At 51.5% G+C, this 18,500-nt stretch overlaps 1 protein-coding gene across 1 annotated transcript in view; it reads left to right on the top strand.

Annotated features, from left to right (window-relative positions):
- LOC121275011 (arginine-glutamic acid dipeptide repeats protein-like) overlaps positions 1-18,500 on the top strand; it is a 155,380-nt gene that overhangs the window by 3,171 nt on the left and 133,709 nt on the right. The window contains exon 2 of the mRNA XM_041182403.1: positions 5,612-5,798. Within this exon, the coding sequence (XP_041038337.1) occupies positions 5,724-5,798 (75 nt within the window). The 5' untranslated portion in view covers positions 5,612-5,723. The remainder of the gene's footprint in view (positions 1-5,611; positions 5,799-18,500) is intronic.

The raw sequence follows: 18,500 nt of genomic DNA, 5'->3' as shown, positions 1-18,500 counted from the left end.
GCTGTGAATGTTACTCACCACTTGTCAGCCCTGAGCCTGGATATTGTCCAGGTCTTGCTGCATTTGGACCCGGGGCTGCTTCAGTATCTGAGGAGTCGTGAATGGTGCTGAACATTGTGCAACCATCAGCGAGCACCCCCAACTCCTGACCTTACGATGGGAGGAAGGTCATTGAGGAAGCAGCTGAAGGTGGTTGGACCGAGGACACTAACCCTGAGGGACTCCTGCAGTGATGTCCTGGAGCTGAGATGACTGACCTCCAACACAACCACAACCATCTCCCTTTGCGCTGGGTAAGACTCCGACCAGCGGGGAAGTTTCCCGCCCACCCCCGCCGATTCCCATCGACTCCAGTTTTGCCAGGGCTCCTTGATGCCACACCCGGTTGAATGCTGCCTCGATGTCGAGGGCAGTCACTCTCCCCATCACCTGGGGAATCTCAGCTCTTCTGTCCATGTTTGAACCAGGGCTGTAATGAGGTTGGGAGCTGAGTGACCCTGGCGGAACCCAAACTGGGCATCAGTGAGCAGATTATTGCAAAGCAAGTGGCTCTTGTTAACAGTATTGATGACCCCTTCCATTACTCTACTGATGATTGAGTGTGGACTGATGGGGCGGTGATTGTCCGGGTTGGATTTGTCCTGCTTTTTGTGTACAGGACATACCTGGGCAATTTCCCACATAGCCGGGTAGATGCCAGTGTTGTATCTGCACTGGAACAGCTTGGATAGGGGCACTGCAAGTTCTGGAGTACAAGTCTTCAGTACTATTGCTGGAATATTGTCAGGGCCCACAGCCTTTGCAGTGTCCAGTGCCTTCAGCCGTTTCTTGATAACAGGTGGGGGTGAATCGAATCGGCTGGAGACTGGCATCTGTGAGGCTGGGGACCTCCGGAGGAGACAGAGATGGATCATCCACTCTGCACTTCTGGCTGAAGATCGTAGCGAATCCTTCAGCCTTGTCTTTTGCACCGATGTGCTGGGCTCCCCCATCATTGAGGATGGGGGATATTTGTGGAGCCTCCTCCTCCAGCGGGTTGTTTGATTGTCCACCACCGTTCACGACTGGATGTGACAGGACTGCAAGAGCTTAGATCTGATCCGCTGGTTGTGGGATCGCTTAGCCCCGTCTATCACTTGCTGCTTACGCTGTTTGGCGCGCAAGTAGTCCTGTGTTGTAGCTTCACCAGGGTTGACACCTCATTTTCAGGTACGCCTAGAACTGCTCCTGGCATGACCACCTGCACTCTTCATCGAACCAGGGCTGATCCTTGACGGTAATGGTAGAGTGGGTGTATATGTCGGGCCCTGAGGTTACAGGTTGTGTTCGAGTACAATTCTGCTGCTGCTGATGACCCACAGCACCTCATGGATGCCCAGTCTGTCCGAAATCTATCCTATTTAACACGGTGGTAGTGCCACACAACACGATGGAGGGTCTCCTCAATGTGAAGGTGGGGCTTTGTCTCCACAAGGACCGTGCGGTGGTCACTCCTGCCGATACTGTCATGGGGCAGATGCATCTGCAGCAAGCAGGTTGGTTAGGATGAGGTCAGGTATGTTTGTCCCCCTCTTGTAGGTTCCCTCACCGCCTGCCGCAGACCCGGTCTAGCAGCTATTGCCCTTCAGGACTCGGCCAGCTCGGTCATTAGCGGTGCTACCGAGCCGCTCTCGGTGATGGGACATTGAAGTCCCCCCCCCTCACCCGGAGTACATTCTGCGCCCTCGCCACCCCTCAGCGCTCCCTCCGAGTGACATTCCGCATGGAGGAAGCACCGATTCATCAGCTGAGGGAGGGCGGGAGGCGGTAACCAGCTGGAGGTCTCCTTGCCCACGTTTGACCTGATGCCGCGAGACTTCGTGGGGTCCGGAGTCGAGGTTGAGGACCCTCCCAGGGCAGCTCCCTCCCGACGGTAATACCGCGGTGCCGCCCCCCTCTGCTGGTGGGACAGGACATACCCAGGGGTAGTGGTGGTGATCCCTGGGACACTGGTTATAAGGTATGAGGGACAGGACATACCCAGGGGTGGTGATGGTGATCCCTGGGACACTGGTTATAAGGTATGAGGGACAGGACATACCCAGGGGTGGTGATGGTGATCCCTGGGACACTGGTTATAAGGTATGAGGGACAGGACATACCCAGGGGTGGTGATGGTGATCCCTGGGACACTGGTTATAAGGTATGAAGGATAGGATATACCCAGGGGTGGTGATGGTGATCCCTGGGACACTGGCTAGAAGGTATGATTCCGTGAGGATGATTATGTCGGGTTCTTGCTTGGCTAGTCGGTGAGACGGCTCACCCAATGTTGGCAACAGCCCCTAGATGTTAGTCAGGAGGGCTTTGCAGGGTAGACAGGGCTGAGTTTGCCGTCGTCGTTTCCAGTGCCTAAGCTGACGCCGGGTGGTGCGTCCGGTTTCAGTCCGTTTGGTTTTGGTGACTTTGTAGTGGTTCGGTACAACGGGGTAGCCTTGCTAGATCATTTCAGGGGAGCAGTTAAGAGTCAACCACGTCGCCGTGGGGTCTGGAGTCACGTGTAGGCCTGAAGCGGGCAAGGATGGCCAATTTCCTTCCCCGAAGGGGCATTAGTGAACCAGATGGGGTTTTTAAACACAATTGGCAATGGGTTCGTGGCCACTTTGACCAAGACTGGCTTTTCAGTTAACGGATGCTAAATCCGACAGCAGGATTCGAACTGGGGTCCCCCAGAGCATTGGCTGGTTCCTCTGGACTACCAGTCCGGTGACGTTACCCTCGACGCCAATCTGATTGTCGGTACGCAGGGTGCCGCAAGTCACCGGGAAGGCAAACGGAGTGTGGTCCTCTACCTCAATGGAGCATAAAAGCTGGGATGGGTCGCGATGGTTGGGTGTTTCCGCAGCCAAAGTACTACGCAGAGTTTCGGTCTCCTTAATGAAGGAGGGATGCACACGGGTTGGAAGGCTGACTCCTGGGATGAAGGGCTGGTTTGTCGTATGAGGAGAAGCTGAGCAGGTTGGGCCCGGTACACATTGGAGTTTAGAAGATTGAGAGGCCATCTTATAGAAACACGTAAGATTCTGAGGGAGGTGGGGTGCTATTGACAGGGTGGATGCTGAGAGGAAGTTTCCCCCTCGTGGGGGGGAATCTAGAACGTCGGGGGGGGGGGTGGGGGAGGGGGCACAGTTTCAGAATGAGGGGACACCCGTTGAAGACGGAAGTGAGGACGATGGTCAGTCTGTGGAACTCTCTCCCCACCCCCTCGGAGAGCAGCGGAGGCCGGGTCTTTGACTCAGATTTATTCACAGGATGTGGGCTTCGCTGGCCGGACCCAGCATTTATTACCCAGCCCCAATTGCCCCCTTAGGAAGGTGGGGGTGAGATGCCTCCTTGAACCACGGCCCTCCCATGTGGTGTAGGTACACCCATGGCGCTGTTAGCGAGGGAGTTCCAGGATTTTGTCCCGTGTGGTGTAGGTACACCCACGGTGCTGTTAGCGAGGGAGTTCCAGGATTTTGTCCCGTGTGGTGTAGGTACACCCACGGCGCTGTTAGGGAGGGAGTTCCAGGATTTTGTCCCGTGTGGTGTACGTACACCCACGGCGCTGTTAGGGAGGGAGTTCCAGGATTTTGTCCCGTGTGGTGTACGTACACCCACGGCGCTGTTAGGGAGGGAGTTCCAGGATTTTGTCCCGTGTGGTGTAGGTACACCCACGGCGCTGTTAGGGAGGGAGTTCCAGGATTTTGTCCCCGTGTGGTGTAGGTACACCCACGGCGCTGTTAGGGAGGGAGTTCCAGGATTTTGTCCCGTGAGGTGTAGGTACACCCACAGCGCTGTTAGGGAGGGAGTTCCAGGATTTTGTCCCCGTGTGGTGTAGGTACACCCACGGCGCTGTTAGGGAGGGAGTTCCAGGATTTTGTCCCGTGTGGTGTAGGTACACCCACGGCGCTGTTAGGGAGGGAGTTCCAGGATTTTGTCCCGTGTGGTGTAGGTACATCCATGGCGCTGTTAGGGAGGGAGTTCCAGGATTTTCTCCATGTGGTGTAGGTACACCCACGGCGCTGTTAGGGAGGGAGTTCCAGGATTTTCTCCATGTGGTGTAGGTACACCCACGGCGCTGTTAGGGAGGGAGTTCCAAGATTTTCTCCATGTGGTGTAGGTACACTCACAGCGCTGTTAGGTAGGGAGTTCCAGGATTTTGTCCCGTGTGGTGTAGGTACACCCACGGCGCTGTTAGGGAGGGAGTTCCAGGATTTTGTCCCGTGTGGTGTAGGTACACCCACGGCGCTGTTAGGGAGGGAGTTCCAGGATTTTGTCCCGTGTGGTGTAGGTACACCCACGGCACTGTTAGGGAGGGAGTTCCAGGATTTTGTCCGTGTGGTGTAGATACACCCATGGCGCTGTTAGCGAGGGAGTTCCAGGATTTTGTCCCGTGTGGTGTAGGTACACCCACGGCGCTGTTAGGGAGGGAGTTCCAGGATTTGGTCCCGTGTGGTGTAGGTACACCAACGGCGCTGTTAGGGAGGGAGTTCCAGGATTTTGTCCCGTGTGGTGTAGGTACACCCATGGCGCTGTTAGGGAGGGACTTCCAAGATTTTGACCCAGCGACAGTGAAGGAACGGTGATATATTCCCAAGTCGGGATTGTGAGGGGCTCGGAGGGGAACTTCCAGGTGGTGGGTGTTCCCCGTGTGTCTGCTGCCCTCGTCCTTCTAGATGGGAGTGGGTCGTGGGTTTGGGCGGCGCTGTCGAAGGAGCCTTGGCGAGTTGCTGCAGTGCATCTTGTAGATGGTACACACGCTGCTGCCCCTGTGCGTCGGTGGTGGAGGGAGTGAATGTTTGTGGATGGGGTGCCAATCGAGCGGGGGGATGGGCGTTGCTTTGTCCTGTACGGTGTTGAGCTTCTCGAGTGTTGTGGGAGCTGCAACTCATCCAGGCAAGTGGGGAGTGTCCCATCCACACTCCTGACTTGTGCCTTGTCGATGGTGGACAGCCTTTTTGGGGGGAGTCAGGAGGTGAGTTACTCTCTGCAGGATTCCCAGCCTCTGACCTGCTCTTGTAGCTAAAGGATTTATCTGGGTGGTCCCAATTCAGTTTCTGGTCAATGGTAACCCCCCAGGATGTTGACAGTGGGGGGAATTCAGTGATGGTGATGCCATTGAATGACAAGGGGCGATGGTTGGATTGTCTCTTGTTGGAGATGGTCATTGCCTGGCACTTGTGTGGCCTGAATGTTACTCACCACTTGTCAGCAACAGCCTGGATATATGTCCAGGTCTTGCTGCATTTGGACAGGTACCAGGACTGGGTCAGTGAACATACTTAAGGGGGAGGTCGGTGGGATTTAGGACGAGTGAGGGAGCCGAAGGTACTTGAGGGATCGAGTGGAAAGCTAGGCTGAGATTCAAATCAGAGCAGACACAATCTTATCGAAATGGGGTAGCAGGCTCGAGGGGCCGAGTGGCCTACTCCTGTTTCGGAGAGGGGAGGAGGAGGTGGCAGGGTGAGGGGGAAAGCAGAGTGGCGAGGAAGGAGGGGAGGAGCGCAGAAGGAAAGTGGGGGAGGGCGAAATGTTTCAGTGGCGTTGGTCTCATGACCCTGTTGACCTCCCACTCCGTGCACTTTAACAGGCGCTCCGATCGCCCGCCCCGCGGGTCCATGGGTGGCGTGGAGGTGTGAGGCTCCCCCAGTGACTGAGGAAAGGCGGCTGCGTGGACAGAGCAGCACCCACCCCCACGGCCGATGTTCAAAACAATCCACGCGCAGGAGGATGGGCCAGTGCAGATGGAGAGTGTGAAGAGGAAGCGGAAGGAGACGGTGAGTCCAAATCGATACAGGGTAAATCTCCCTCTATCCCGCCCCCTTCAAACACTCCCAGGACAGGTAGGGCACAGGGTTAGATACAGAGTAAAGCTCCCTCTACACCTCCCCCTTCAAACACTCCCAGGACAGGTACAGCACGGGGTTAGATACAGAGTAAATCTCCCTCTACACCATCCCCATCAAATACTCCCAGGACAGGTACAGCACGGGGTTAGATATAGAGTAAATCTCCCTCTACACTGTCCACATCAAACATTCCCAGGACAGGTACAGCACGGCGTTAGATACAGAGTAAAGCTCCCTCTACACCGTCCCCATCAAATACTCCCAGGACAGGTACAGCACGGCGTTAGATACAGAGTAAAGCTTCCTCTACAACGTCCCCATCAAACACTCCCAGGACAGGTACAGCACGGGGTTAGATACAGAGTAAATCTCCCTCTACACTGTCCCCATCAAACACTCCCAGGACAGGTACAGCACGGGGTTAGATACAGAGTAAATCTCCCTCTACACCGTCCCCAACAAACACTCCCAGGACAGGTACAGCACGGGGTTAGATACAGAGTAAATCTCCCTCTACACCGTCTCCATCAAACACTCCCAGGACAGGTACAGCACGGGGTTAGATACAGAGTAAAGCTCCCTCTACACTGTCCCCATCAAACACTCCCAGGACAGGTGCAGCACGGTATAAGATTTAGAGTAAAGCTGCATCTAAACTGTTCCCATCAAACAATGCCAGGACAGGTACTGAACGGGTTTAGGTACAGAGTAAATCTCCCTCAACACTGTCCCCATCAAACATTCACATGAAAGGTACAGCACAGGGTTAGATACACAGTAAAGCTCCCTCTACACCGTCCCCATCAAACTCTCCCAGGACAAGTACAGCTCGGGGTTAGATACAGTGTAAAGTTCCCTCTTCACTGTCCCAATCAAACGCTCCCAGGAAAGGTGCAGCACGGGGTTAGATGCTGGGTACACCTCCCACAAAACTTTCTCCATCAAACACTCCCTGGACAGGTACAGCACGGGGTTAGATACAGAGTAAATCTCCCTCTACACTGTCCCCATCAAACACTCCCAGGACAGGTACAGCACGGGGTTAGATACAGAGTAAACCACCTTCTGCACTGATCCCTTCAAACTCTCCCAGGACAAGTACAGCTCGGGGTTAGATACAGTGTAAAGTTCCCTCTACACTGTGCCCATCAAACACTCCCAGGAAAGGTGCAGCACGGGGTTAGATGCTGGGTACACCTCCCACAAAACTTTCTCCATCAAACACTCCCAGGACAGGTACAGCACGGGGTTAGATACAGAGAAAAGCTCCCTCTACAACGTCCCCATCAAACACTCCCAGGACAGATACAGCACGGGGTTAGATACAGAGTAAATCTCCCTCTACACTGTCCCCATCAAACACTCCCAGGACAGGTACAGCACGGGGTTAGATACAGAGTAAACCACCTTCTGCACTGATCCCTTCAAACTCTCCCAGGACAAGTACAGCTCGGGGTTAGATACAGTGTAAAGTTCCCTCTACACTGTGCCCATCAAACACTCCCAGGAAAGGTGCAGCACGGGGTTAGATGCTGGGTACACCTCCCACAAAACTTTCTCCATCAAACACTCCCAGGACAGGTACAGCACGGGGTTAGATACAGAGAAAAGCTCCCTCTACAACGTCCCCATCAAACACTCCCAGGACAGATACAGCACGGGGTTAGATACAGAGTAAAGATCCCTCTACACCATCCCCATCAAACACTCCCAGGACAGGTACAGCACGGGGTTAGATACAGAGTAAAGCTTCCTCTACACCATCCCCATCAAACACTCCCAGGACAGGTACAGCACGGGGTTAGATACAGAGTAAACCTCCCTCTGCACCGTCTCCATCAAACACTCCCAGGACAGGGACAGCACGGGATTAGATGCAGAGAAAAGGTCCCTCTTCACTGTCTTCATCAAACACTCACAGGAAAGATTCTTCATGGGTTAGATACAGAGTAAATCTTGATCTACACTGTCCCAGGACAGGAGCATGGAGTTTTATCCAGATTAAAGCTCCCCCTACACTTTCCCCATCAAACGATCGCAGGAAAGTTACTTCAGGGATTAGATACAGAGTAAATCTCCCTCTACACCATCCCCGTCAAACACTCACAGGACCGGTACATCTCGGGGTTAGATACAGAGTAAAGCTCCCTCTACACTGTCCCCATCAAACACTCCCAGGACAGGTACAGCACGGGGTTAGATACAGAGTAAAGCTCTCTCTACACCGTCCCCATCAAACACTCCCAGGACAGGTACATCACGGGGTTAGATACAGAGTAAATCTCCCTCTACACCGTCCTCATCAAACACTCCCAGGACAGGTACATCACGGGGTTAGATACAGAGTAAATCTCCCTCTACACCATCCCCGTCAAACACTCCCAGGACAGGTACCACACGGGGTTAGATACAGAGTAGAGTTCCCTCTACACCGTCCCCATGAAACACTCCCAGGACAGGTACATCACGGGGTTAGATACAGAGTAAATCTCCCTCTACACCGTCCCCATCAAACACTCCCAGGACAGGTACAGCACGGGGTTAGATACAGAGTAAAGCTCCCTCTACACCGTCCCCATCAAACACTCCCAGGACAGGTACAACACGGTGTTAGATACAGAGTAAATCTCCCTCTACACCGTCCTCATCAAACACTCCCAGGACAGGTACAGCACGGGGTTAGATACAGAGTAAATCTCCCTCTACACTGTCCCCATCAAACACTCCCAGGATAGGTACAGCACGGGGTTAGATACAGAGTAAATCTCCCTCTACACCGTCCCCATCAAACACTCCCAGGACAGGTACAGCACGGGGTTAGATACAGAGTAAAGCTCCCTCTACACCGTCCCCATCAAACACTCCCAGGACAGGTACAGCACGGGGTTAGATACAGAGTAAAGCTCCCTCTACACCGTCCCCATCAAACACTCCCAGGACAGGTACAGCACGGTGTTAGATAAAGAGTAAATCTCCCTTAAAACTGTCCCCATCAAACACTCACATGACAGGTACAGCTCAGGGTTAAATACATAGTAAAGCTTTGTCCACACTGTCCCCATCACACACTCCCAGGACAGGTACAGCACGGGGTTAGATATAGAGTAAAGCTCTCTCTGCACTGTCCCCATCAAACACTCCCAGGACAGGTACAGCACGGGGTTAGATACAGAGTAAATCTCCCTCTACACTGTCCCCATCAAACACTCCCAGGACAGGTACAGCACGGGGTTAGATATAGAGAAAAGGTCCCACTATATGTCCCCATAAAACACTCACTGGAAACTTACTCCAAGGGTTAGATACAGAGTAAACCTGCCTCTAATCTGTTCCCATCAAACACTCCCAGTACATGTACAGAATGGGGTTAGATACAGAGTAAAGCTCGCTCACAACAAACCCCAACAAACACTCCCAGGACAGGTACAGCACGGGGTTAGATACAGAGTAAATCTCCCTCGACACTGTCCCCATCAAACACTCCCAGGACAGGTACAGCACGGGGTTAGATACAGAGTAAATCTCCCTCTACACTGTCCCCATCAAAGACTCCCAGGACAGGTACAGCACGGGGTTAGATACAGAGTAATTCTCCATGTACACTCTCCCCATCAAACACTCCCAGGACAGGTACAGCACGGTGAAAGATTTAGAGTAAAGCTCCCTCTACATTGTCTGCATCAAATAATCTCAGGAGAGGTAATGCTCGGGGTTAGATACAGTGTAAACCTTTATCTACTCCATTCCCATCAAACTCTACCAGGACAGGTAGAGCTTGGGTTTAGATACAGAGTTAAGAACCATCTACACTGTCAACATCAGGCACTCCCAGGACACATACAGCACGGGGTTAGATAGAGAGTAAATCTCCCTCTACACCTCCCCATCAAACACTCCCAGGACAGGTACAGCACGGGGTTAGATAGAGAGTAAAGCTCCCTCTGCACCGTCCCCATCAAACACTCCCAGGACTGGTTAACAGCGGGTTACATTTGGATTAAAGCTCCCTCTACACCGTCCCTTTCATACACTCCCGGGACAGGTACATCAGGTTTCTAAAGACAGAGGAATGCTCGCTCTACAATTTCACCATCTCATTCTCCCTGGACAAGAACAGCACTTGGTTAGATACAGAGTAAAGATCCGTCTACACTGTCCCCATCAAACGCTCACAGGAAAGTTACCTCAGGGGTTAGATACAGAGTAAAGCTCACTCTACTCCTTCCCCATCAAACAGTCCCAAGAGGGTAACAGCATGGTGTTAGATGCAGAATAAAGCTCCCTCTAAACGGTCCACATGAAACATTTCTTTGATAGGTACAGCACGGGGTTAGATACAGAGTAAAGTTCCATCTACACTGTCCCCATCAAACTCTCCAAGGACAGGTACATCACGGGGTTAGATACAGAGTATAGCTCCCTCTACACTGTCCCCATCAAACACTCCCAGGACAGGTACAGCACGGGGTTAGATACAGAGTAAAGCTACCTCTACACTGTCCCCATCAAACACTCCAAAGACAGGTACAGCACGGGGTTAGATACAGACTAAATCTATATCTACACTGTCCGCATCAAACACTCCCAAGACAAGTACAGCACAGGGTTAGATAAAGAGTAAAGTTCCCTCTTCACCGTCCCCATCAAACACTCCCAGGGCAGGTACAGCACAGGGTTAGATACAGAGTAAAGCTCCCTCTACAATGTCCAAATCAAACACTCAATGGACAGTTAGAGCACTGGGTTAGATACAGAGTAAATGTCCCACTACACCGTCCCCAGCAAACACTCCCAGGACAGGTACAGCACGGGGTTAGATACAGAGTAAAGCTCCGTCTACACTGTCCCCATCAAACACTCCGAGGTCTGGGACAGCATGGGTTAGATACAGAGTAAATCTCCCTCTACACCATTCCCATCAAACACACCCTGGAAAGGGACAGAACGGTATAAGATTTATAGTAGAGCACCCTCTACACTGTCCCCATCAAACACTTCCAGGACAGGTACAGCACGGGGTTAGATACAGAGTAAATCTCCCTATACACTGTCCCCATCAAACACTCCCAGGACAGGTACAGCACGGGGTTAGATACAGAGTAAATCTCCCTCTACACTGTCCCCATCAAACACTCCCAGGACAGGTACAGCACGGGGTTAGATACAGAGTAAATCTCCCTATACACTGTCCCCATCAAACACTCCCAGGACAGGTACAGCACGGGGTTAGATACAGAGTAAATCTCCCTCTACACTGTCCCCATCAAACACTCCCAGGACAGGTACAGCACGGGGTTAGATACAGAGTAAAGCTCCCTCTACAACGTTCCCATCAAACACTCCCAGGATAGGTGCAGCACAGGGTTAGATACAGAGTAAAGCTCCCTCTACACCGTCCCCATCAAACACTCCCAGGACAGGTACAGCACGGGGTTAGATACAGAGTAAAGCTCCCTCTACACTGTCCCCATCAAACACTCCCAGGACAGGGACAGCACGGGGTTAGATACAGAGTAAATCTCCCTCTACAACGTCCCCATCAAACACTCCCAGGACAGGTACAGCTCGGCGTTAGATACAGAGTAAACCTCCCTCTACACCGTCCCCATCAAACACTCCCAGGGCAGGTACAGCACGGGGTTAGATACAGAGTAAATCTCCCTTGAAACTGTCTGCATCATACACTACCAGGACAGATACAGCACAGGGTAAGACACAGAGTACAGCTCCCTCTACACCGTCCCCATGAAACACACCCTGGACAGCTACAGCATGTGGTTAGATACAGAGTAAAGATCACCCTACACCTTCCCCATCAAACACTCCCAGGACAGGTACAGCACGGAGTTAGATACAGAGTAAAGCTCCCTCTACACCGTCCCCATCAAACACTCCCAGGACAGGTACAGCACGGGGTTAGATACAGAGTAAATCTCCCTCTACACTGTCCCCATCAAACACTCCCAGGACAGGTACAGCACGGAGTTAGATACAGAGTAAAGCTCCCTCTAAACCGTCCCCATCAAACACTCCCAGGACAGGAACAGCACGGGGTTAGATACAGAGATAAAGTCCCTCAACACCGTCCCCATCAAACACACCCAGGACAGGTACAACACGGGATTAGATACAGATTAAAGCTCCCTCTACACTGTCCCCATCAAACACTCCCAGGAAGGGTACAGCACGGGGTTAGATACAGAGTGAAGCTCCCTCAACACCGTCCCCATCAAACACTCCCAGGACAGGTACAGCACGGGGTTAGATACAGAGTGAAGCTCCCTCAACACCGTCCCCATCAAACACGCCCAGGACAGGTACTGCACCGGTTAGATACAGAGTAAATCTCCCTCTACACGGTCCCCATCAAACACTCCCAGGACAGGTACAGCATGGGGTTAGAAACAGAATAAATCTGTCTCCTTAACATCCCAGTGAAACATTCGCAGGACAGGTACTGCTCTAGGTTAGATACAGAGTAAAGTTCCCTGTACGCCTCAAACACTCCCAGGACAGGTACAGCTCAAGGTTAGATACAGAGTAAATCTCCCTCTACCCCGTCCCCATCAAACACTCCCAGGACAGGTACAGCACGGGGTTAGATACAGAGTAAATCTCCCTCTACCCCGTCCCCATCAAACACTCCCAGGACAAGTGCAGCACGGGGTTAGATACAGAGTAAAGCTGCCTCTACACTGTTCCCATCAAACACTCCCAGGACTGGTACAGAATGGAGTTAGATACAGATTAAAGTTTCCTCTACGCCGTCCCCATCAAACAGTCCCAAGAGGGGAACAGCACGGTGTTAGATACAACGTAATGCTCCCTTTAAGCTGTCCCCATCAAACAATTCTCTGATAGGTACAGCGCACCGTAAGATATATATTAAAGATCCATCTACACTGTCCACATCAAACACTCCCAGGACAGGTACAGCACGGGGTTAGATACAGAGTAAAGCTCCCTCTACACTGTCCCCATCAAACACTCCCAGGACAGGTACAGCACGGGGTTAGATACAGAGTTATGCTCCCTCTAACCTGTCCCCATCAAACACTCCCTGGTCAGGGACAGCACCTGGTTAGATACAAAGTAAAGCTCCCTCTGCACTGTCCCCATAAAACACTCACAGGAAAGTTACTTCAGGGGTTAGATACAGAGTAAATCTCCCTCTACACTTTCCGCATCAAACACTCCCACGTCAGGTACAGCACGGGCATAGGTACAGAGTAACGCTCTCTCTACACTGTCCCCATCAAACACTCCCAGGACAGGTACCACACGAGGTTAGAAACAGAATAAATCTGCGTCTATAACATCCCAATGAAACACTCCGCAGACAGGTACTGCTCTAGGTTAGATACAGAGTAAAGCACCCTCTACACTGGCCCCATCAAACACTCCCAGGACAGGTACAGCACGGGGTTAGATACAGAGTAAATCTCCCTCTACACTGTCCTCATCAAACACTCCCAGGACAGGTACAGCATGGGGTTAGATACAGAGTTATGCTCCCTCTACACTATCCCCATCAAACACTCCCTGGTCAAGGACAGCACCTGGTTAGATACAAAGTAAAGCTCCCTCTGCACAGTCCCCATAATACACTCACAGGAAAGTTACTTCAGGGGTTAGATACAGAGTAAATCTTCCTCTGCTCTGTCCGCATCAAACACTCCCAGGACAGGTACAGCACGGGGTTAGATACAGAGTAAAACTCCCTCTACACCGTCCCCATCAAACACTCCCAGGACAGGTACAGCACGGGGTTAGATACAGAGTAAAGCTCCCTCTACACTGTCCCCATTAAACACTCCCAGGACAGGTATAGCACGGGCTTAGATACAGAGTAAATCTCCATCGACACTGTCCCCATCAAACACTCCCAGGACATGTACAGCACGGGGTTAGAAACAGAATAAATCTACCTCTATACCAACCCAAAGTAACACTCTGAGGACATGTACAGCACGGTGTTAGATATAGAGTAAAGCTAACTCTAAACCGTGCCGATCAAACACTCCCAGGACAGGTACAGCACGGGTTAGATACAGAGTAAAGCTCCCTCCACACTGTCCCTTTCAAACATTCCCTGGACATCTGCACCACGGGGTTAGATGCAGAGTTAAGGTCCCTCTACACTGACCCATCAAACACTCCCAGGACATGTAGAGCTGGGTTTAGATACAGAACAAAGATCCATCTAGACTGTCCCCATCAAACACTCCCAGGACAGGTACAGCACGGGGTTAGATACAGAGTAAATCTCCCTCTACACTGTCCCCATCAAACACTCCCAGGACAGGTACAGCACGGGGTTAGATACAGAGTAAAGATCCCTCTACACTGTCCCCATCAAACACTCCCAGGACAGGTACATCTCGGGGTTAGATACAGAGTAAATCTCCCTCTACACCGTCCCCATCAAACACTCCCAGGACAGGTAAAGCGCGGGGTTAGATACAGAGTAAAGCTCCCTCTACACCGTCCCCATCAAACACTCCCAGGACAGGTACAGCACGGGGTTAGATACAGAGTAAAGCTCCCTCTACACTGTCCCATTCAAACATTCCCTGGACATGTAGAGCTGGGTTTAGATACAGAACAAAGATCCATCTAGACTGTCCACATCAAACACTCCCAAGACACGTACAGCACGGGGTTAGAAACAGAATAAATCTGCCTCTATACCATCACAATGAAACACTCCCAGGACAGATACTGCTCTCGGTTAGATACAGAGTAAATCTCCCTCTACACTGTCCCCATCAAACACTCCCAGGACAGGTACAGCACGGGGTTAGATACAGAGTAAAGCTCCCTCTACACTGTCCCCATCAAACACTCCCAGGACAGGTACAGCACAGGGTTAGATACAGAGTAAAGCTTCCTCTACACTGTCCCCATCAAACACTCCCAGGACAGGTACAGCACGGGGTTAGATACAGAGTAAAGCTCCCTCTACACCGTCCCCATCAAACACTCCCAGGACAGGTACAGCACGGGGTTAGATACAGAGTAAATCTCCCTCTACACTGTCCCCATCAAACACTCCCAGGACAGGTACATCTCGGGGTTAGATACAGAGTAAATCTCCCTCTACACTGTCCCCATCAAACACTCCCAGGACAGTTACAGCACGGGGTTAGATACAGAGTAAAGCTCCCTCTACACCGTCCCCATCAAACACTCCCAGGACAGGTACAGCACGGGGTTAGATACAGAGTAAATCTCCCTCTACACCGTCCCCATCAAACACTCCCAGGACAGGTACAGCACGGGGTTAGATACAGAGTAAAGCTCCCTCTACACCATCCCCATCAAACACTCCCAGGATAGGTACAGCACGGGTATAGATAGAGATTAAAGTCATCTCTACACTGTCTTCATCAAACCCTCCCAGGATAGGTAGCGCCCAGGGTTAGATACAGAGTAAAGATCCCTCTACACTGTCCCCATCAAACACTCCCAGGACAGGTACAGCACGGGGTTAGATACAGAGTAAACCTCCCTCTACACCGTCCCCATCAAACACTCCCAGGACAAGTACTGCACGAGGTTAGATACAGAGTAAAGCTCCCTGTACACTTTCCCCATCAAACATTCCCAGGACAGGTACAGCACGGGGTTAGATACAGAGTAAAGCTCCCTCTACACCGTCCCCATCAAACACTCCCAGGACAAGTACTGCACGAGGTTAGATACAGAGTAAAGCTCCCTGTACACTGTCCCCATCAAACACTCCCAGGACAGGTACACCACAGGCCTAGATACAGAGTAAATCTCCCTCAACCCTGTCCACATCAAACACTCCCAGGACAGGTACAACACGTGGTTAGAAACAGAAAAAATCTACCTCTATACCATCCCAAAAAAACACTCTAAGGACATGTACAGCACGGGGTTAGATATAGTGTAAAGTTCCTTCTACGCCTTCACATCAAATACTCCCAGGACAGGTACAGCACGGGATTAGATACAGAGTAAATCTCCCTCTACACTGTCCCCATCAAACACTCCCAGGACAGGTACAGCATAGGGTTAGATACAGAGTAAAGAACCCTCTACACTGTCCCCATCAAACACTCCCAGGACAGGTACAGCACGGGGTTAGATACAGAGTAAATCTCCCTCTACACTGTCCCCATCAAACTCTCCCAGGACAGGTACAGCACAAGGTTAGATACAGAGTAAAAATCCCTCTACACTGTCCCCATCAAACACTCCCAGGACAGGTACAGCATGGGGCTAGATACAGAGTAAAGCTCCCTGTACACAGTCCCCATCAAACACTCCCAGGACAGGTACAGCACGGGGTTAGATACAGAGTAAAGCTCACTCTACATTGTCCCCATCAAACACTCCCAGGACAGGTACAGCACGGGGTTAGATACAGCGTAAATCTCCCTCTACACTGTCCCCATCAAACACTCCCAGGACAGGTACAGCACGGGGTTAGATACAGAGTAAAGCTCCCTCTACACCGTCCCTATCAAACACTCCCAGGACAGGTACAGCACGGTGTTAGATACAGAGTAAATCTCCCTCTACACCGTCCCCATCAAACTCTCCCAGGACAGGTACAGCACAAGGTTAGATACAGAGTAAAAATCCCTCTACACTGTCCCCATCAAACACTCCCAGGACAGGTACAGCACGGGGTTAGATACAGAGTAAAGCTCACTCTACATTGTCCCCATCAAACACTCCCAGGACAGGTACAGCACGGGGTTAGATACAGCGTAAATCTCCCTCTACACTGTCCCCATCAAACACTCCCAGGACAGGTACAGCACAGGCCTAGATACAGAGTAAATCTCCCTCAACCCTGTCCACATCAAACACTCCCAGGACAGGTACAACACGTGGTTAGAAACAGAAAAAATCTACCTCTATACCATCCCAAAAAAACACTCTAAGGACATGTACAGCACGGGGTTAGATATAGTGTAAAGTTCCTTCTACGCCTTCACATCAAATACTCCCAGGACAGGTACAGCACGGGATTAGATACAGAGTAAATCTCCCTCTACACTGTCCCCATCAAACACTCCCAGGACAGGTACAGCATAGGGTTAGATACAGAGTAAAGAACCCTCTACACTGTCCCCATCAAACACTCCCAGGACAGGTACAGCACGGGGTTAGATACAGAGTAAATCTCCCTCTACACTGTCCCCATCAAACTCTCCCAGGACAGGTACAGCACAAGGTTAGATACAGAGTAAAAATCCCTCTACACTGTCCCCATCAAACACTCCCAGGACAGGTACAGCATGGGGCTAGATACAGAGTAAAGCTCCCTGTACACAGTCCCCATCAAACACTCCCAGGACAGGTACAGCACGGGGTTAGATACAGAGTAAAGCTCACTCTACATTGTCCCCATCAAACACTCCCAGGACAGGTACAGCACGGGGTTAGATACAGCGTAAATCTCCCTCTACACTGTCCGCATCAAACACTCCCAGGACAGGTACAGCACGGGGTTAGATACAGAGTAAAGCTCCCTCTACACCGTCCCTATCAAACACTCCCAGGACAGGTACAGCACGGTGTTAGATACAGAGTAAATCTCCCTCTACACCGTCCCCATCAAACTCTCCCAGGACAGGTACAGCACAAGGTTAGATACAGAGTAAAAATCCCTCTACACTGTCCCCATCAAACACTCCCAGGACAGGTACAGCACGGGGTTAGATACAGAGTAAAGCTCACTCTACATTGTCCCCATCAAACACTCCCAGGACAGGTACAGCACGGGGTTAGATACAGCGTAAATCTCCCTCTACACTGTCCCCATCAAACACTCCCAGGACAGGTACAGCACGGGGTTAGATACAGAGTAAAGCTCCCTCTACACCGTCCCTATCAAACACTCCCAGGACAGGTACAGCACGGTGTTAGATACAGAGTAAATCTCCCTCTACACCGTCCCCATCAAACACTCCCAGGACAGGTACAGCACGGGGTTAGATACAGAGTAAAGCTTCCTCTACACCGTCCCCATCAAACACTCCCAGGACAGGTACAGCACGGGGTTAGATACAGAGTAAAAATCCCTCTACACTGTCCCCATCAAACACTCCCAGGACAGGTACAGCACGTGGTTAGATACAGATTAAAGCTCCATCTACACTTTCCACATCGACCACTCCCAGGACCCGTACAGCACGGGGTTAGATACAGAGTAAAGCTCCCTCTACACTGTCCACATCAAACACTCCCAGGACAGGGACAGCACGGGGTTAAATACCGAGAAAATCTCCCTCTACTCTGTCCCCATCAAACACTCCCAGGACAGGTACAGCACGGGGTTAAATACCGAGAAAATCTCCCTCTACACCTTCCCCATCAAACACTCCCAGGACGGGTACATCTCGGGGTTAGATACAGAGTAAATCTCCCTCTACACTGTCCCCATCAAACACTCCCAGGTCAGGTTGAGAATCAGGTTAGATTTGGATTAAATCTCCCTAAACAACTTCCCAATCAAACACTCCCAGGACAGGTACAGCACGGGGTTAGATACAGAGTAAATCTCCCTCTAGACTGAACCCATCAAACACACCCAGGACAGGTACAGCACGGGGTTAGATACAGAGTAAAGCTACCTCTACATTGTCCCCA

Source organism: Carcharodon carcharias (assembly GCF_017639515.1).
Source record: "Carcharodon carcharias isolate sCarCar2 chromosome 40 unlocalized genomic scaffold, sCarCar2.pri SUPER_40_unloc_1, whole genome shotgun sequence".
Taxonomy (NCBI): domain Eukaryota; kingdom Metazoa; phylum Chordata; class Chondrichthyes; order Lamniformes; family Lamnidae; genus Carcharodon; species Carcharodon carcharias.
This window is presented reverse-complemented; position numbering and strand designations above follow the sequence as displayed.